Raw genomic sequence first — 21503 nt, 5'->3', positions numbered from 1 at the left:
CAATTAGATGTCTATTTTCTCCTATCTGCACCTTCCACCTCACCTTACTCCCCACCAGATGACAGATGTTCTGTTTGGTAACTGGTTTCCTGGAGATTATTTCAGGGAGAAAAAAAAAAAAAAAAAACAACACACTTTTTTCCATTTATTTAACAGTTAAGATGGAAACCACAGTAAAATGCTATACAGAAAGCATTGTACAGGACACACAAGCAAAAATACACTAGTGGAGTCTAAGGAAAAAACAAAACAATACAAAACAAAACAAAAAAAAAAAGGACAACGAAAAAGATTAGAATAAAATGTAGAACAGGTTACCTCAAAACATATTGCTACCTGAAAACTGATTACTATGTCACAGTCACATAAGCTGTTGCTAGGAGTTGTATTCACCTGTATCACTCTTGAATGTATTTAACAGCTTGACTGAAATGAAGAGAGGATAAGAGACTGGAGCTTACCATGCCCCAAGCAGAATTGCACCACAACCACAGTATGGGGCCTAATAGACTCAGCATGGCTCTAATTTAAGATCTGCCAGTGGTCAAAAAAGAAAAAAAGAATTTACATTTGCAAAATGTATTTTTCCATACTACATAGATGACAACACGCCAGAAACGCTAGTAGAAGCCTACTTTTATGCAAAACATAAGCAGATGTAAGCATCAGAATTGACTTACGGGCTTTAGATGTTCAACTTGTCCATTGTGAACAGTTCTTTTCCCTCAGACAATTACATTTCAGGTTTTTCTTTTCAAATTACTAAACTGTGTTTGAACAACTTGCTGATGGACAGAATGCATACAGCTAATAAACATTGGATCAAAACTGTCATTTCAAAAAAATTATTGGCATGACATATTTTAGATTGTTTTTCCTCATGATCAACCTAATGGAAAAAAAAATCAGCACATTAATTTAATTTCTGTATTTTTAGAGTTATAATCCCATTAAAAGGAGAAATCCTTCTCCTATTTCATTTACCAAAAAAATGCTATTTTTTAACATTTTGAAGTAGAAATATGATTATATATCAAAGTGAATCACTAGGGTTTCAACTATTTTTTAAAAGATTTATTTTTACAAATTGTATGATTTTATAAAGAGGAGCTAGTCTTTTTGTGTCTGTTACAGCTAACTTTTTAAAGACCTCATTTGTCATTATGATACATGCAATGTGTGAGTCATGCATATAAGAGCCAATATTAACTAAGTGACTAGTCTTCATTTAGATGCAGGAGTAACGCGTCTAGTGACAATCAGCAAGAAACCTACTCTTCCAATTTAAAGTTTGACATAGAAACAATTTTTACTGATTAATTCCTGATGGCATTTTATGTTAGATATTCAATATGTAACCAAAATGTACTAGTAAATAATGTTCTCTAGTGTCTTTCAATGATATTGAAAGATAATTTGATTTTTTTTCAGTTTTAATTAAACTAATTTACATATATTGTGAAAGACCTATTAAATATAATAAATGTGCATTATATTTGTAAACCAAGTACCTTGGCCTAAAATAATGAAAAATAGGTAATTTGTACTATAATTTGTACTATAATGTACTATAGTGCATAATACATATAAATCTTTTTTTGAGGAGGATGAGTCTGGGGGGTAGGGGATAGAGATTTAAGCAGTTTTTCACATTTGATGTGAAGTATGAATTTTTTTCTGCTTGAAATTGTAACTACACTCCTTAAACATTCTGCAACTTAAATAAATAAGTAAACACATTGATTAAAACAAAAACAAAAAACAAACAAACAAACAAACAAAAAAAAACAACTTTGTTTCGATTACATCCAGTTGTCTATCTTTGGCATTTTTTGTTATTTCTCCTCCCCTTTGCTCTTCTCAAATTTCATACAAAACCAGTTGTCCTTGAGGATCTAGAGGGGAACAGAATGAGTGATATTACTGACTCAGCTCTTCAAGTTCTTCCATTGCATGTCACAAATCTTCCAAACACAGAATCAGCAAAATTGTATTTTCCATGTTATTTTGCAGCATGTAAACAGGTTGAGTGGTTGGAGTTAAATTTCTTAAGATAACAGTTGTACAACAGTAACATTTTTGCTTTTTATGTGTGTTTACAGCCAATCCAGTTAGGCAAAATGTTCCCAACACTCCATTAACAACAGAGTCTGGAATCAACTGGAATTGCTACTGTCTAGCTTTTGGAGAATAACTACAGAATGTTTTGTAAAATTCTATAGCAGAAATATCATTTCAGTCTTTTGAGTATTGTTGTCCTAGTTTTCATGCTGAGTGATACACCTTTGGCAGGGATTGACATAAGCAATGCCTAAGTAAAAAACTTTTCTAACTTAAGCATTTATAAAATAAAAATGGCAAATGTACAATATTTTGAAACAGCCCATTTGTTTTCTTAGCAAAATTACTGTTTCGGTGCCTGCTAATCTTACCTTTTTATACACTATTCCTGACTCCAGCTATCATTTGGGGTAATTATTTTGATTTTTATTTTCAGGACTTTCCATTAGGGCATAGTTGGAATTGTGTGTCCGCCTCCCCCCAACCTTTGCAGTTAAGGGTTTTGATTAACCAAACTGCAGCTTTCAGCAATCAGTCTTTATTACAAGAAAATTAAATATTGCCTTTTACTTGTTATCTCAGCAAAATTATTATAGCTACACTCACTGCCATTAAAATCTTACCATTTTTTCTCACTAACAAAAATATTAATGAACTTCATATATGTTTAAATATTAACAGATGTAACCCTATTTTATCAAACTAATATTTTGTTGGATTGCAATTTTTACTTTTTTTTCTATCTTTATCCTTTACTGCTAAGAAGCTGCATGTGCTAGATATAGCTTAAGGTGCAGTGTTACTGAATAAATGTCTAACACTACAGCAAAACTAAAGAAAAATATAGATCACCTTAACTGCTAAGCATAGGTGTAGGTCTGCAGATTTCAAAACCAGAGGTATTGTCAAGTTCGCTCAACCAGGAAAGTACTTGCATATCAGTTCGAGATTGCTTCTCACTTCTTCAGCAAATCAGAACAGACATTCAGCTGGGTTTAAGGTATTCTCTGCCACTGAATTTTTAAATACCAGATGTACTTGAATTCCATAGCACTTCATTCCCACAGATCTTGACCTGTCTTCATAATTGTGAAAGGTAAACACAAACGTGCTAAACTTCTGCAAAGATTTTCTTCATGCTGTTGTTGTGAGCATGTTCAACAGAGCCTACATTCAGCATTTTGAAGGTATTCTGTAGGTCATAATCTTTAAAATGTTTACTTTCTTAAGGAAAAATCTGTTGAAATTTTAATGGATTTTTCTTGAGGGAGTTTCAAACCTACTTTTAGGTGAATAGATACTCAAATCTACAAAAAAGAACAAAATGAATGGTGGAACAAAACCAATAGGTCACCACTTGTCTGTCCTTCAAGTTTCCACTGTCACTTCAAGTCTTTATATGCATTTTGTGCCTTCTAATACTAGTTCCTTTTGCAAACTGTGACTTTTTTTTTTTTTTTTTTTTTTTTTTTTCTGCAAAACGATACTTTGATCTACATGCTTATTCATGTAGGCCACTGAGCAGCCTTTCAAAAATCTGACTTTTGGTTAGTCCTGTTTCAGATAATACTTTGAATGTCTATATCACTGGAAAGAAGTGGAGCCATTCAGTTTTACTATTCTTAAAATAAAAAAAAAAAACAGAAAACCCACCACCAACAGCAAAATGTTGTGTAAGATTGCAGACTAAATGAGTTAGTTACCTCTCTTCTAAGAGGGCTTGAATTCACTCTTAGTACTAGCATGGAATGGAATACACTGAACTGTATGATAGTCTTGCCAATAAAATTGAACCAGTGCAACCAAATCTGTGACTTCATCCTTCACATTAAGGTGGAACTCAAAATGTTTTTTTCATTGATTCTTAGTTTTTAGTTAACTGTCATTTCTGCCGTGTTTAATAGGCATACATTTTTAAATTTTGCCCTTATTTTAGATACTTCAGTAGAGGCAGATGCTGTATTGGGAGTTTTTATACAACTGTTGCAAGACTCATTCTCATTTGATGAGTTTACATTGTAGAAACTAATATTTTATGATAGATTCTGTTTATCTCAACAATCTAATAGCTTCTTCAATTATCTGTTGTACATCTTTTAAGTACTTTCTAAACAGCTGCATATTGAGATAGTAGTATTGTTTTCAGAAATTCTATTAAGAAGTTAGTTTTTTGTTAATATTGTTAATAAGCCTTAAAATAAAAACTATTTGATTGAAGGGAGGAATTAAAACAAGCCTCTGTTTTTCAGGGAACAAAGCTGTATAATCTCTGAAAATTCAAAAACTCAGCCTTGAGAGTCTCCTTCAGTGTTATGGAAGAGAGGGCGTTTTTTTTTGTTTGTTTGTTTGTTTTTGTTTTGTTTTGTTTTGTTTTTTTTCTTTAGTACAGTTTCCAAAATGTCTTGTGGCACAGCAGCAAGTAATATTAAAATATTTGGAAAAATTTGTTGTTGTTGTTATTGCTGTCATGGAAGCCAGTAGTGTTAAGCAGTTTATAGGATTTAAAAGTTGCAGTTTTATTTTTTTTCCTACATTATGATTATCTGAAAATCCTACATATATCTGTTGAGGGCAAAGGATTTCTTGTATTTTTAGGGCTCAATCCTTATCTTGCTTCTCAGCACTGTATTAGGTAAAGTATGTTTCAGAATTTGTCTCTCAAATGTGAAGAAACCACATCAGCAATTTATGTATGGTAATAAAAACTCTCTGGCAATGCAGCAGGCACTTAAGCTTTCTTCTTTCAAAGTTACTTGGCTACTAGTTTGATGCAAAGGCCGAGTAAAATCAGCACAAATAATGTCAGTTGTTTTGTGATAACTTTGAGAAAGCAAGATATTAAGGAATAGGAATGGGTGTGCTATTTATAAGTAGACATGCATTTGAAACTTGGAACCAATATTTGGATGAATCTTTTCAATTGGCATTCTGTGTGGCTGTATGTACATAATGTAATCCCATATTATAAAATGTGGGATTTTTTATTCGTTGGTAGTTTTGTGCAGTACACATACAATACAGCATAAAATACAGAAGCTTATTTATGTCATCCTCAATTTCACTTACCTCTTAAAAGTGTTTCTTTCCACTGGAACTCTAAATTCTAGCAGGGCTTATTGACGGAACATAAGTTGGCAAGGAGCAACCACTTATGAACTGGAAAGCTTATATAGACTAGCTGGTGGGTCACTTTTTTGAACATTTTTTTTTAAAAAAACTATTATTATATTTTAATGTTATTTATTTATTTGCTTTTTTTGCCACTGTATCCTACAGAGAAATTCTCAACAATCAACAAACTGAAGTAAACTGTTTAGGCTTGTGATTATGCTCACTGGAAAATGAAGGAAATTTGTTTATAAAAATCAAGCTATAGTGAACTTCTAATGGGCAAATTGTTTTCTGAATACAACAAATAATATCCCTTTAAAGGCAATAACAGTTAATCAAGGGTGAATTGCTGTTTATTTCACACTTTTAAAGTTCTGTGGTGAAACCTGATTCCTCCTGCTCCTTTGGGACTTGTTAGCCAAGTTACTGTAACTCCAGATGAACAGAATGTCACAGTAATGAAAATGTGTGGTGGAATTTAGTTCTTTTGGTGTCTCTCTCGTATGAAACAGGTTTTTCAGCCTGTATTTTAGAAGCAGAAAGTGTTTTGTTTTACTTCTCTTACTTTTTCAAATGCACTATCTAGACAAAGACAGGGTGGATGTGAGGGAGGGTAAGAGGGAGGCTGCTCTCTGGAGACCTTCTCTGGAGAAGCTAGTTTCCAGATACCTCTAGTCAGAGAGTGAGAATACTTCTTCTAGGAGAGCATGTAAACTCAGGGCCTTGCTCTGTATCCAACAAAGTAGTTGCTTTTCCGGGCACAACTGAAAAGAGTCTGGTCTCATCCTCTTGACACCCTCCCCTCAGATATTTATAAACATTGATAAGATCCCCTCTGAGCTTTCTTTTCTTCAAGCTAAATAGGCCTAGCTCTCTCAGCTTCTCCTCATATGACATGCTTCAGCCCCTGAGCTCTCTGCTGGACTCACTCCAGTAGTTCCATGTCCCCCTCATACTGTGAAGCCCAGAACCGAATACAGTTCCAGGTGTGGCATGGCCTCACCAGGGCTGAGTAGAGGGAGGGGGAGGTTCACCTCCCTCAACCTGCTGGTACAGTCTTCTGATGCTCTTCTTGGCCCCAAGGACATGTTGATAACTTATGGACAGCCTGCTGTCCACCAGGCCTCCCAGGTCCTTCTCTGCAGAACTGCCTTCTCCGCAGAACTGCTTTCTGGCTGGTCAGCCCCCAACCTGTACTGTTGCATGGGGTTATTCCTTCCTAGGTGAAGGATCTTACACTTGCCTTTGTCGAACTTCATGAAGTTCCTCACTGCCCAACTTTTCAGCCTGTCCAAGTCCCTCTGAATGGCAGCACAGCCCTGTGCTGTATTAGCCACTCCTTACATCGTCAAACTTAGTGTGCACTCTATTCTGTCATCCAGGTTATTGATGAATAAGTGGAACAGGACTGGACCCAGTACTGACCCCTGGGGAACACCACTAGCTGCAGGCCTCCAACTAGACTGTGATGCTGAGCACAACCCTCTTGAGGTCTGCCATCCAGCCACTTCTTAGTCCACACCACTGTACACACATTCATCCCACACTTCCTGATCTTGCCTATGAGGATGTTATGGGAGACAGTGTCAAAAATCTTGCTGAAATCAAGGTAGAAAACGTTCACTACTCTCCCCTCATCTACACAGGCAGTCATCCCATCATAGAAAGCTATCAGATTAGGTAAGGATGATTTCCCCTTGGTGAATGCATGCTGACTACTCCCGATCACCTTCTTAGCCCCCATGTGCTTGGAGATGACCTCCAGGATGAGCTGTTCCATCACACCTCTAGGGAAGGAAGTGAAACTGACTGTCCTGTAGTTTCAAGGGTCCTCCTTTCCTTTTCTGAGGACCAGCATGACACTGGCTTTCTTCCATACCTCAGGCACCTGTTCAGTTCTCCATGACCTTTCAAAGATGATAGAGAGTGGCCTAGCAATAACATTCACCATCTCCCTCAGCATTCATGGGTGCATCCTATCGGGGCCCATGGATTTGTGGGTGTCAGGTTTGCCTAAACGAACTCTAACCAGTCCTACTTTCTCCAGACTTCCTCTTATCTCTAGAGTCTGAGATTCCTGAGGGCACTCCTGAGGGTATTCCTGAGTGAAGACAGAAGCAAAGAAAACATTCAGCAACTCTGCCTTCTCTGTGTCCTTTGTCACCAGGGCACCCACCCCATTAAGCAGTGGGCACACATTTTCCCTAGTCTTCCTTTTGCTACTGGTGTATTTGAAGAAGCTCTTCTTGATGTCCTTGACATCAATTGCCAGATTTGATTCCAAATGGGCCTCATTGCATCCATGAATATTCTGACAATGTCTCTATATTCCTCCCAAGTGGCCTGTCCCATTTTCCACATACTGTCTGCTTTCTTTTTCTATATGAGATTTGTCAGGAGTTCCTTGCTTATTCATGCACATCTCCTGCTCCCTTTGCTTGCCTTCTCATTCATAGAGATACATTGATGTTGAGCTTGGAGGAAGTGATGCTTGAATACTGACCAGCTCTCCTGGACCCCCTTTCCTTCTAGGGCCCTAACCGCTGGAATTCCTCCAAGTAGGTCTCTGACAGAGGCCAAAGTTTTCTCTCCTGAAGTCCAGGGTTGCAAACCTACTTTTTGCTCTGCTTCCTCCTGGCGAGATCCTGAACACCATCTCATGGTCAGCCAAGGCTGCCCCCACCCTTCACATCTGTTACCAACCCTTATTATTTTGTTATCATGAGGTCCAGCAGCATACCTCTCATTGTTGGCTCCTCACCCACCTGTGTCAAAAAGTTAGCATCATGCTCTGCAGGAACATCCTGGACTGTTTCTGCCTAGTCCTGTGGTCTTCCTGGCAGATGTCAGGGTGGTTGAAGGCCACTGTGAGAACCAGGTCTTGAGCTTGTGAGTCTACTTCCAGCTGTCTGTAGAAGGTTTCACCTACTTCCTCTTCCTGATCAGGCAGCCTGAAAATCCCATAACAGTATCAGCTGTGGAAGCCTGCCCTTTAATCCTTATCCATAAGCTCTCAATTCACTCTTCATCAATCACTAGGCAGAGCTCAATGCATTGTAGTTGCTCTCTCACATAAAGAGCAACTCCACCACCTTGTCGTCCTGGCCTGTTTTTCCTATAAAGGATGTAGTCTTCCATGGCAGCATTCCAGTCATGAGAGCTACACCGCCACATTTCTGTAATTGCGATGAGATCTGTTGTGACCACACATGGAGGTGTCCAAACTTAAGCTGCATTTTTGCTGCCTACCTTGTCCCTGTAACTCTCCTCTTTCCCCATCCTTCCTAGTTTAAAGTCCCCTTACTAGGTTGGCATTAGAAAAGATATGCATGCCTCCCTTAGTGAGGTGGATCCCATCCAAGTGCTTCATGTAACATATCTCAGTTTGAGTACTAAAAGCTCAGTTTTCTTTTAAATAATATTAATCTGCCAGTATAAACTTTTCAACAACAGAAGATTCCTCTCAATAACAGCTGGCAATTCATGCTGAATATTTTTCCAATACTTCAGTACAACTGCCTTATTAAAGTAGTGGAATGGCTTTCACAGCTCTCCAAAGACTGAGATTCTTGATTGATGAATGTGTTAATAGTATAATTTGTGTTAAGGTTATAAGACTTCACATTTTAAATTCTTTTTTGATTTCTGGCCTAATTTGTTTATATTCTTTTGAATTTGTTGTTTAAAATCCTATTGTGGATGATCACTGCCAAGAAAATGGATGAAATATTAAGTGATGACTCCGAATTGAATTTGGAGAAGATACCTTGTTTTTGAAAAAAAAAAAAAAATAAAATAAAAAAAAGATAATTCTTTTTTGTTTGTTTTTACTTTTTTTTTTTTCCTCAAAACTACAATTTAAATAATAGCACAGTTTTTGTAATTTATTTTTATTTATTTATTTACTTATTTACTTATTTACTTATTTTAAGTATCTTCTGTGTTTTCTGAGAATGGGGGATTAGTTTTTAGAGGGTGTAGGTTAGCTTGGCAAATTTTTCCCCCAGAAATGAGAGCAGATTTATTGTCAAAGAACTGGTGATTTTTCTTGCAAGAAAGTTCATAAACTTAAATTTATTCTCTGTCTACCTGCTAGGATTTCAAATATACATCAGTCTAACAGGTGGTAAAGAGAATATATTAGATTGGGAATCAGAAAAAAAAATAAATAAAAGTGAAGGTAGAGGCATAGTACAGGATAACAGAAGTCTTTTTAGATCTAATAATTTAAGAGCCTTCAAAGAAAAAAATTGCAGACCCAGCTTGAAATTCTATGCTTTGTAACAATGGTCATTTAGCTATTTATTGCAATTAATTATCTTTTTTTTTTTTTTTTCCTTTTCTATTTGTATGTGGATTCTCACAGCTGCTTTTTATTTGTCAGATAGAATAGGAAAACATTTTTTGGCATGTATATCGTTTGTAAGGTATTTGCTTTATTTATTGTGTGAGGTAGTTGTGTAGATAAATAATAAGCTATTTACGTATCTGATTGCTAGAACAGCTGAAATGGAAAATAATGAACAACAAATGGAAGAATCACAGCTGGCACAAATGTTTGTTCTCTTTCAGAGTGTACTGTTGTATTTATAACGACATGGATATTCTTGTAAGCATCAATTACAAGTAGACACTGAGGAGAACTGAACACTTTTTTGTTTAAAATATTAATGAGAGGACAAGACAATGGTCACAGCTGAATACTTCCAGCACTGAAACAGTGTCATATAAATGAAGTCTATGTCATGTATATTTTAAAATAAGCATATTCTGTATACTGTGATATTACTGAGATAATAAGATGGGGGAAGGTAAGGGAGAGAGGGAAAGGAGAAGAGGAGGGTTGGGAACTCTGCCATTTTTTCCAGCCACTTCTACATAGAATTAGGTTTTCAAATCTCTTATAATTTATAAAGATTTAAAGATAAGTCCAAAATTGAAACCAAAAATACTGATAGGACATACCTGTAGGACCATGTATCTTTTGTTGATTTCCAAATATATGTGGAGTATTCTGCATTCTAGGAAAAGAGAATGAGATGTATTATTGAGTCTGCCAGAATACGTTAATTATTTTTTTTCTGTACTGAAATCTTAGCTAATCCAAAATTGATTTCACAGAATGAAAGAATGGTTTAGGTGGCAAGGAATCTCTGGAGCTTGGAAGGGGTAGATATAGCTGGGACAACTGATCCCAGCTGACCAAAGAGATATGCCATACCACATGGCATCATGCTCAGCAATAAAACCGGGGGGAGTTGGCTGGGGGGCTGCCATTGCTTAGGGACTGACTGGGCATCAGTTAGCTGGTGGTGAACAATTGTATTAGAAGTAACTTCCCCCCTTCCCCCCCCTTTTTTTCATCTTTTTTTTTCTTTTCTGATTTTCTTTTTCTTTCTTATTAAACTATCTTAATCTCAACCCACAAGTTTTCTAACTTTTTGCTCTTCTGATTCTCTTCCCTTCATCCAGCTGGGTGTGGGAGTGAGCAGTGAGCGAGCTGCTGTGCAGTGCTTAGCTGCCTACTGAGGTTAAATCACAGCAAACATTGAGTCAGACTGAAGACATTTCATGATTACATGTATATACATGATAAGTATGTGAAAAATCTGAAATCACATTTGTGTTCCTGCAAAGTTTCCTGTACTCACTGCTATAGTCCGCACAGAGTTTATAGGTACACTTTTAATAGAGTGGTTCTAATATGTATTCTAATGTCTGTGGATACAATGTTTCTTAGGTGTCATTCATGGGCTTCAGGAAGAATATAAGACCGCGCAGAATATAAGAGCTATGTAGTTTTATTAGCAGTTGACTTCACTAGTTGTTTTGGATGAACATGCTTTCTAGATTATTTTTTTCTTTTTTTCTGTATAACTCTTACTGCTAATGATTAAATGATACGAAGAAAACATACAAAGCACAATTTTGAAAATGAAAATGAGATCGTCCTTTAAAAAAAAAATCAGTATTCGTACATCAGAAGAAAATGCAGCTTTTCCTACGTCTTGTCCTGTTTAATGAGGATGATGCTGTCAAATTGCATACTGTGTGCATTTTGACTAAACAAATGCAGGAGGAAATTTCATGTTGAATGAGAAAACAAAATTACCATTTTAAACTTTGGCTCCTTCTTATTGGTATGCAAGTTTGGTCTCTAATTTTGGAACTGGTTGGAGGGTTCTAATTAGTCTCTGGAGAACACACATGGACAATAGATCACTCATTAGTCTATCAACTTTCCATGAAGATGATTGGCTATTTTCTCATGCACAGTGTCTAATGTGGAAACTGAAATAATGTATGTTAATTTCCTTCCAGACGTTGCAACTGCCTGTCCAGATAAGAAGTCCATCTTAATGTACGTGACTTCCCTCTTCCAAGTTCTACCCCAGCAAGTCACCATGGAGGCCATCAGGGAGGTGGAAATGCTGCCACGGCATTCAAGGGTCACCAGAGAGGAGCACATTCAAGTACATCATCAAGAGCATTTTTCACACGAAGTGAGTTGTTCTTGCTCTCTTCTTTTCTGCTTTCATCTTGCTGCTGTAACGTGGTTATTTCCCTTGCGTGTCCCAGGAGTTTGATGTTAGATAGATGTCCAATAGAAAGCAAAAAAAAAAAAAAAAAAAAAAAAAAAAAGAATCACAGAGTCACATAATGGCTCAGTTATATCTGTGGTAAAGATTGTCCTATGTACTTGGTACTTGTCTGCATGAAATGTACTTTTGTATTACTTTTCACTTGCACTTGGCTGTTTAAAAATTAACTTTTTATGAAATATTTGCTTTGCACTTCTCTTTTACAGCACTGGGTGTTTTGAATGTGGAAGGGAGAACACAAAACCTGGATTCCATTTCCATTTAAACAGAGACACGTTAGAGACCCTTTTGCCTTTTTGACAGAGTAGATATTGCCATTTCTCCATATTCATGACACATTTTTAATTACTTTTTTTTTTTTTAGTATTTCATTTACACTGACTTGTATTTTAAGACTATTTGTTCTCAGCTCATAGTCGGCCTCTCAGAACAGTCACATAATCCCTGCAGTTAATAATGCTTCCTTTATCAGTTATGTTTTTGACTGAAATCAAAATAGTCTCTGTTTAAGTGTTTAGTGGACTTTAGGCCTAGTATACTTGTTCTGAATTTAATCTCTGTCTTGCTTTTGGGATTCTCATCTGCTCACGGTGAGCAGATGAGCATTGGCTTTGTTTGCTCAGGATTTATTACAAGATCACTTTTTTTTTTTTTCTTTTTCCAGCCTTTCATGGTTGGAATTGAAGAACCTTCAATTCATATTGGTATTCTGCTGGGATTGAGTCCTGAAAGTTTATATCATTTGGGGTGGGATGTCAATTAAATGAGAGCTTTCCTTCCCTTAATATTAGCCCAATTTTGACTGTAAATTTTTCACTGTCCTTGAAAAATATAACTGCTGATGCCCTTCCTATATTTACTCTTAAAATCCTTGGTTTAATTCTAAAGTCTGTGTTCCTATTCATATGCCTGTTTTTTCCACCTTTAATTTCTTCATAGATTACAGTCAGTGTACCCCAGGGACCTTCACCTTCTCCAAAACCACGGTTCAAAAGTTATGCATATGCACAAGCTGTGTATGTCACATCCCCTGACCAAAAAAGGAGGCAGGTTCCTCCACAGGTCTGTCAATATTGCCATTTGTTTTAAAAATTGTTTTATTAAGCTTTTGCCTGGAATGAAAGTGTGTGCATTTTGCTTATATCTGATCTTGATGGCCCACTTTTTCAATTCTGTTTTTTCTTCTTTTTTTTCCTTTTCCCTTTTTTTTTTTCTTTTCATTTTTAAGCATTTGTTAAGTGTTTTTTTTTGTTGTTGTTGTTTATTTTTTGCTGTGTATTTCAGCATGGCTGGCAATTGATGTTATGCTGATTGCTGGGGATGAACAACATTCAAACACTGATCCTGTTTTAGAATTATCTGCTTCCTTTTTTTATTCATTTTTGAAAATAGTACATATATTGACTTTAAAGAATACTAAAAGTATAAACCAAACACAAGCTGTATTGGCTTATAATTGTTATCAAGCTTTTGTCTTAGGTTTGATTATAGAAGAACAAGAACCATTTGTTTATGTTGCATTTCCCACCCTGCATAACTTTTAAAGAAAACTATAATTTCAAGAAGACTACTACAGTTGGGAAAGAAGAGAAAGGAAACGTTAAATTTAATATTATTTATATGACCTCGATTATTAGATGACAGCAACTGGTTATTTTATCACAAATGGCACCATGCCAACATTCATGGCAGGGATTTGTGTTTGTTTTATTTTTATTTTATTTTATTTTATTTTTTTCTTTTAAATAGCTTCAGTAGTTTAATGGAATTTGTTTCAAGCAGTCCTCACAAAGAGCCTTTCAGTAGTTAGATTTTTGTAATATTTGATAAATGTGAGAACCAAATATTGTGTAACATGTTCATTAGTTTTTAGGTAAAAAATAAAATAAAATAAAAAATAGGTACTTATTTGGCACTACAGTGTGAGTTCTCCTGTGGAGACTTAATACTGTCTAACCTCAAAAAAATATATATTTTAAATTTACAATTCTATTCTACATTTTCTGAATCTACTCTTCAAGTGACATGTCATTACATTCAGTAATTACTGAATAATGACTTCCTTTAAATATTCTAAGAATACTGCATACATCTGCATGAGCTCTATTACATTATACTAACATCAAATGTGTTGCTGTGGTGATTAATACAGCATTTAAACAAGGCCTTTAAAATCTAGTATAATTAATTTCTTCCACTTAAATACTAAACTTGATAATTCGTAAGAATGAAAAGTCGTGATAGAGCTTTTCTTATTGAGCTACATTTGTTGCAACTGATTATTTTTTTGCCAACATCCCTACCATCGATATGGTATAAGCTCGTATAATTAAAGTTGTTTCTTCAAAAAATAATTATCAAAACGTGCTAAGAAAATGTTGTTTTATTATTCAGTCCTCACCTTGCATTCCGGTTTTCAGATCTTTAGAAAGCTGTCTTTCATTTCCATCTAGTTACCCAAGGAAAAAAATAGTAGATTTCTTATAATGTGATCTGCCAGTTTCAAAAGTGTCTTAGGTGCTATCACTCAGAAGCAAGATTTTCACTATGCTGGTCTGTTGAAAAGTACAGATCACTTGTTCTGTCGCTATAAACTGTCATCTTACAGGACTTGAATATTGTCATTTCCCCAAGATATTCAAAGATCATGCACAGAAATTATCAACAACAAGTTTTACAGCTGTTTCTCTGTAGAGGTTTTAGCTGCTAAGATTCATCTTAAATGTAATTGTGTTTAATTGGGTGATGTTTTTAAAGTTTTTCATTGGGAAGATTGTCACAATAGATTTTTGTAATCCAAGCATGAGCCAACTGGAACTCAGAAGAAAAATAAATAAGACTTCTTTCCAAAGATTTTGAATGTTATCATCCAGATTCTACCGTTAATGCCATATGTTTCCTGCATATGTCAATTGTCAGAAGTAAAAATGAAATGAATTATGATTATAAAGCTGTCTGTTGGCAAGGAGGAATAATATTTTTTTCTGAAACTCCTTGTTTCTTCTGTATAAAGAATCATCAACATTTAATGTATATAGAAAATTTAGTAACACGAGTACACCTTCAATGTCTTTGTTCCTTAATATCTACCTTCACTGAAATTTTAAAGTTGTTGGAGAAAAACAGCTCAAAAACCCCTTTCTATTCTATCAGGTTCTTGAAATCCCAAACTTCCTGGACCATGGTCATAGTAGGACGCTGTGTTTTTACGGGTTTCACACTTTCCTTCTCTTCATCAACATTTGTAAACTCAGGAAAAACAGGCATTCCTTGTGAAAGTTCCTCTACCTCATTTGACATTGCAAGTGGCAGCATCAAGCCTTTAAAATGAATCATGCTATGTAAAATATTGTTGTGGTTTTGTTTTTTAATTTCTGAAAGCTTGAAGCACTGTATATCCTGTTTTCTCAATGCATCCTGTTACACCATCAGCTGTCAAAGTCTTTTATAGTATTACCCTTATAACTTCTTTATAACATTTCACTTCACTTTATCTGTCTCCTTATTGCTTCTCTGGTTCTTAACACTTACCTTCAGAACCTGTGTGCAATTGTCTTTAAATCCTTTGTGAAATCTCAATCTATTTGTTACTCAGGAGTATTCTTCTCAGCAAGACCTACCATTTTAATTGCACAAATTTTGGCCAGACAAGTCGGACTTTGCTTAACTGTGATGCATCTCAGATTCAAAGAAAATCTGTTCTACCAACCAATTCACTCAGTGCCTTCTTGCTCTGTGGTCTGTGCTTATCTGCATTTCATTGAAGTTAAGCCTTTTAAAAAGCTGTTACTAACATGACTAGCAGTTCTGGTAGTTCTGGCAAAGAGTTCCTTTCCTTTTCCTTGCTTGCTTAGAAAGTGTTCATAAGCTCATGCAGATAATAGGCCACAATTCTCAAATATGTATCCTTGAATTCACTGTATTAAGACACAAGAAAAAATATGTTGGCAAGTATTTTGTCTTGTACTCAATCTCTGTAATGAGACAGTCTGTCTAGCTTCACACTCAGGAAAAAAAAAAAGGATCCTTAATTTTCTGAGACACTTGAAAATCTCCACTTAAAAGTACTCTTTTGCTTCAGTTTCATATTTAGGAAAAAAAAATCTGTTTCTGTTGCATCACTTCATCTCCTTGAACACCTGACCAAGAAGAATGATGACTCCTTATTTAACTTTTTTTTTTTAATGGTTTTCAGAGCAGTTTCTAATACTGATCCCAAGCAAAGCTTTAATCTTACTGTTTTTGTTTTTACTTGCTACCTAATCTTACTGTTTCTGTTTTTTCTTGCTACCTGAACTCTATAGGATGTAAAAGATAATGTCTTAGATGGGTTGAAGTACAAAGAAAAAGAAAATAAAATTGTTAAACACTGCAGTACCTAGACAAGAACTTCTTAAAATATATTGAAAATGTAAATATGAAATGAGATAAACAAAATCTATCTATGGAGACTGGTACTAGTGTAAATAAGCTTTTGGCAAGGCTATTCAAAAAGCAAAATGTGAATCTGGCTGCCTTAAATGTTTAAATTATGAAAAATCAAGCCTTCGATATCTTGTAGATTTTTGTTCTTTTGACAGGAATTATAGTTGTTTTTTTTTTTTTTTTTTCCTCTGGTATATGAAATACAATGTTAACGTGCAGGATTACTTTTAACATTTAGACTGATAAACTTCAGTAGATATGAATTAAAATAACTTCAGATGCAGTCGTGGCCGACAGAGGGACAGTGTTACCCAGCACTGAATGATTTGCTTTTGGACTTCAGAATCAGAGGCTTCATGTCAGGCCTCAGTGTAGCATTATTTTGTGGGAAATTCCTAGCCCTGCAGTCATTCCTCTGTTTTGTGATATGGATTTCACAGAGTTAATATACTAGACTTTAAATAATGTTCATTTAAGCTAATCCTATACCAGTGAGTCTCTTGAACATAGGGTTATTGATAACAGCGTACATTTCCAATATCGCAGACTATCTTGAGTTGGAAGGGATCCATAAGGATCATTGAGTCCAGTTCCTGACACCACACAGATCTACCTATAAATTCAGACCATATGACTAAGAGCACAGTCCAAATGCTTCTTAAACTCCAACAGTCTTTGTGCTGTGACCAAGTCCTTGGGGAGCCTGTTCCAGTGCGTGACAACCCTCTTGGTGAACAACCTTTTCCTGATATCCAGCCTGAACCTCCCCTGTCGAAGCTTGACACCATTTCCTTGGGTCTTATCACTGGTCACCACAGAAAATAGATAGCTGCCTGCCCCTCCACTGCCTCTCGTGAGGAAGCTGAAGACCCTCAGCCTCCTCTTTTCCAGGTTGAACAGGCCAAGTGACCCCAGCTGCTCCATGTATGTCTTCCCCTCTAGGTCCTTCGCCATCTTCATAGCCCTTCCCTGGACACTCTCTAACAGTTTCACATCCTTTTTACACTGTGGTGCCCAGAACTGCACACAGTACTTGAAGTGAGGCCACACCAGTGCAGAGTAGATCAGGACAATCACTTCCCTCAACTGACCATCAATGCCATGCTTCATGCACCCCAGAATACAGTTGGCCCTCCTGGCTTCCAGGGCACACTGCTGGCTCATATTCAGCTTGCTGTCAACCAAAACCCCCAGAACCCTCAATGAGGGGCTGCTGTCCAGAGTCTCATCACACAGTCTGTACATACAGCCAGGGTTGCCCTGTCCCAGGTGCAGGACCTGGCACTTACTCTTGTTAATTTTCATGCTGTTGGTGATTGCCCAGCTTTCCAATCTGACCAGATTTCTCTGCAAGTCCTTTCCACTCTCAACAGAGTCAACAACTCCCAGTTCAGTGTCATCAGCAAATTTGCTCAAAACACCTTCTAGTCCTACATCCAAAATACATCCTACATGCAAAAAACATTGAAGAGAACTGGCCCTAAAATGAAGCCTTGGGGGACCCACTGGTGACCAGCCACCAGCCTGATGTGGTCCTATTTACCATAAATGTATTTATGTTTGCCATAAATATATACATGTATATAAACATACTTCCATAAATACATTTATGCCAATATATATCTGTTATATATATATATAATATACTATACATTGCAATATGTTATATAATATATATTTATGAATATATATATATTCATTGTATTCAATCAATCAAATATTAAAATATATTCAATTCAATCAATTAACATAAAAAGTAGTTATAAACAGTTTATACGTATTTTTCACTAGCAGCATTTAATAAAATTGTATACAGACAAAATAAGCTAGCAGAAATGAACAACTGAATGGAAGCTGTTGTGTGTTATTTGTACCATTAGGGGAAATGCAGTTTTCCTATTACTTAGTTTATTCAGAATAACTTGTTGAGTTTGAATTTGCCAGTAGCGTCGAGAAATAGAAAGTGTACAACATTTTGTCTGTTCTAAAAGGTATCAAGTGTGATAACCAATAAGTGACTACATGGTTTTCCCACCAGAATTGCATTTGCAAATATTGTGAAGAACAAATAATTAATTCCTCTGCACATGTTGGTTTTTACTCCAGCCTTTTTATGCCCTTACAGTTTCTAATATGATTATCTTTTCTAAAATATTTTTTAATCTACCCATAATTATTCATTCCTTTCCAGAACACATTCTGTTTGCTTCCAGTATTTGTGATCTTAAAAATAAGCTTCATTGTTTCTTTGACCTCATTTATTCTTACTCACATCCCTAATTGGTTCCATGTTTCTTCTTTCCTGTATCTTCTGTTACCAGGTGCTTTTCTTGTTCTGCCATCTGATGTTTTGCTGTTTCTAGTCTTTTCCTGTCTCTCTTAAGTTCAGTTTCAAAATCATTCTCTTCTGTATTCATGGCTTGTAAACTCAGTTTTTATTTACTCATTCATGTTCATCCTAATTTTACTGATTCTAACAACTCTTCTGTGTTTAGCCTTTGTTCACGTTTTGTGAACGTATACAATAGCTACTGTAATGGATATGTGATTTTAAATACCTACAGTTTAATAATACAGTTATTGGTACTTTTTGAGCAAACTTAAAGGAGAGTATGACTACAAAACAGCATATTTATAATATATTTTTAATCTGTAGATTTTAGTATTATTAGTCTCTATTAAATAAGTTAGCAACTATACAACCTATATTTCATGGTTGTATGGTGTCTCTACAAATAGAATTGGAACCCTGTAGCTCTCTGTTCTTGAAGTATGCTTTCATGCCCATCTCATTAGTAATTATATCTGAGGAGTAATTTTAATTAAGTGAATTCCCTCTTAACAGAACTTGAGGGTAAATTCAGGTCACGTTACCATGAATAACCACACTGGAGTAAAAGTTTGGCTTAATAAACACGTTTAATTTTAGCCAGTTAACTGAAGTATAATTTAATATGAACTGCAAATATATATTTATGAGAGAATAATGGCCTATTTTAGGATACCTTTGTTTCAGCATCTCAAAATAACAATGGCATATAGTTTGTATCTACAAGAGAGTAAATAGGATCCTATAAATTCTTTATATATACTACACATGTAACATGCATACTGAATTGTTATTTAGTTTTATTATTTAATTGTGCATTCTACATATACATGTATATACATATTAGTAGATATAAACCAGAGATATTGTATCCCTCATTATATATGCTACTTCTATATGCGTGTGAGTGTGCATATACACATGCACACACTGGAAATATTTTATCCCTTAAATAGTAAAGAAGGGTAGTTCTTCTGCAGATCAGAAGCTATTCTGATTATTTTGGTATGAAAAATGCATGTGCAAATATATGTAGCTGCAAGAAAAAAATTGGCCTACAAAATAGGCATTATGTGAAGGGTGACTAAGGTACTTCTGTTACCCTAAAATATTAGTTTTCACATGTGCATTCACAGTGCAGCATTTTATTACAGTGATTAACTGAAGTGTCTCTGACAAAATTGTTTCACTTACAAAAAGATGATTTATTTGTTTAAATAATTTTTTATTAATTTTCTTCATTTCATGCATTACATTTCTCTATTCTAAGAAGAAAAAATAGGTGAAATAATGTAAGGGGGAGATGTGGCTGGGTAAAAGCTGTTAATAAATAGCTTAAGCAAGAATAACTAATAGTAAACTAGACATCTTTAATTCCTCTTTCCTACATCATGAATTTTTGCAGGGTCTCAAAGTATTAAAGGTAATGTTAAGGTATAGAGCATGAAAGTACCCTACATTTCTACTTTTGTACACCTTATTAAATTTGAGAATGGCCATAATAGGTCTGTGTGACAACAGAATAGCTTTCATTAGTGAGAACAATGTTTTTTTTTTTCATCAATTATGCTGTTTCCAGAAATTACCAATACTGGATATATAGGAATAAGAAAAGAAGTATGACTAGTTACCTGTATTGAAGTATCAGTGTATTCTCACTTAACCTCCACTGCTTTGTGGCTCAGAAATTTCTTGAGCCACAGATGGTATCTTAATGTTTATATCCTCAGTACATTTTTATTCCATTTTTCTATCCAGATGCTTGTCTTTGTAAACATTTAGCTGAGTTTTTATGTAGTTTTCAGTGCATCTAGAAATACTTGAATGTTCCTGTTTTTGTTATATATTAAAATTATTTGTAATAAATTCTATATTGTTGTAGAATTTATAAACCTTCTGCATTCAGAAGAGGAAAAAGCTCCTTTGTGAGGTGAATAGTTATCACTTTCTCTCATTTTCAGCTTTTGATTTATTATTCAGAACATGTTGAGACAAGCAAGGTAGTCATACAACAGAATTTGAAAGAAATATTAAATCACTTAAGCCTCTCCTGTAACACCATTTTTTGTTAGCTTTTAACTTTAAATTGAAAATGCATTCTTTGGAGTGATTTCTCCTGAAGTCGGACAGCCTCTTTAGTTTTAATATAAGCTAAAAATACGTTTAGGGAAAGTAAAACACATAAGAGCCGTGAGCTTAGAATTCAGCCTATTCAAGCAAATTTGACTATTTAAGATTTTAGATGACTTTGCAAAACCAACTTTTTAAATAAAGTCTCCCAACTATAATAACACAATATTAAATACTTTGAAATCTCCTAGCCTCCACCCGCAACTTCACAGAAACTAATTAGTATGTCTACTAATTGGCTCTTGTCCCAAACATTTCTCAAAAGAGTTGTATTATAGATGTATCATTTTGCGGTTAATTGCTCTTGCTATTGATGCTTTTTGATACTGTACTGTGTAAAAAGACTATATAAAAAGAGTTTTGGAGTTAAATAATCTTATTCTGAAGACTAGATGTTCTTCAATGAAGATTCTAAAGAGAGCTATCATGGCTTAGAAGCTCAAAATAACAGCAGAATTTGTAGTTGGATACAGTGAATAAAAGAAGCTGAAAAATGGTCTTTATTTCCATGTAAAAAACAGTATCAATTATAGCTTTGATAGATCTGGGGTTATGTCTTAAGAAACGTATTTGCAAAACTTAATTAGTTTCTTTTGCTGGTTAAAATTTATAGATAATAAAGCTAAATACACTGCAGATCACAGGCTAATTAAGATTCATATGGTTTTGCACGTTTGCAAAGAATGCATGGTAAAATTTTGTGGTTGCAGATTATTTTATCTTCCAGCCTTTATACTTTGAAACTTCATGTTCCCTATATTCCTCTGTGACAGTGTATTCAGTAGTTTGGATTTTGAGCTCTGGAAGCAGATTGTTATGGGCAGTAGTACACTGGCATGAAAATT

General features: G+C 35.2%; 1 protein-coding gene across 10 annotated transcripts in view; it reads left to right on the top strand.

The window, feature by feature from the left end:
• The window catches only part of DMD (dystrophin), a 1245415-nt gene that overhangs the window by 430604 nt on the left and 793308 nt on the right, over positions 1-21503 (top strand). For 9 of the 10 annotated variants that reach the window (XM_082770266.1, XM_082770264.1, XM_082770258.1 and 6 more), the window contains exons 8-9: positions 11494-11675; positions 12714-12836. In XM_082770266.1, the coding sequence (XP_082626392.1) occupies positions 11494-11675; positions 12714-12836 (305 nt within the window). The remainder of the gene's footprint in view (positions 1-11493; positions 11676-12713; positions 12837-21503) is intronic. The other variant, XM_082770267.1, reaches the window with a different exon arrangement.

The sequence above is a fragment of the Aythya marila genome, assembly GCF_965140915.1.
Source record: "Aythya marila genome assembly, chromosome: 1".
Lineage (NCBI taxonomy): Eukaryota > Metazoa > Chordata > Aves > Anseriformes > Anatidae > Aythya > Aythya marila.
This window is presented reverse-complemented; position numbering and strand designations above follow the sequence as displayed.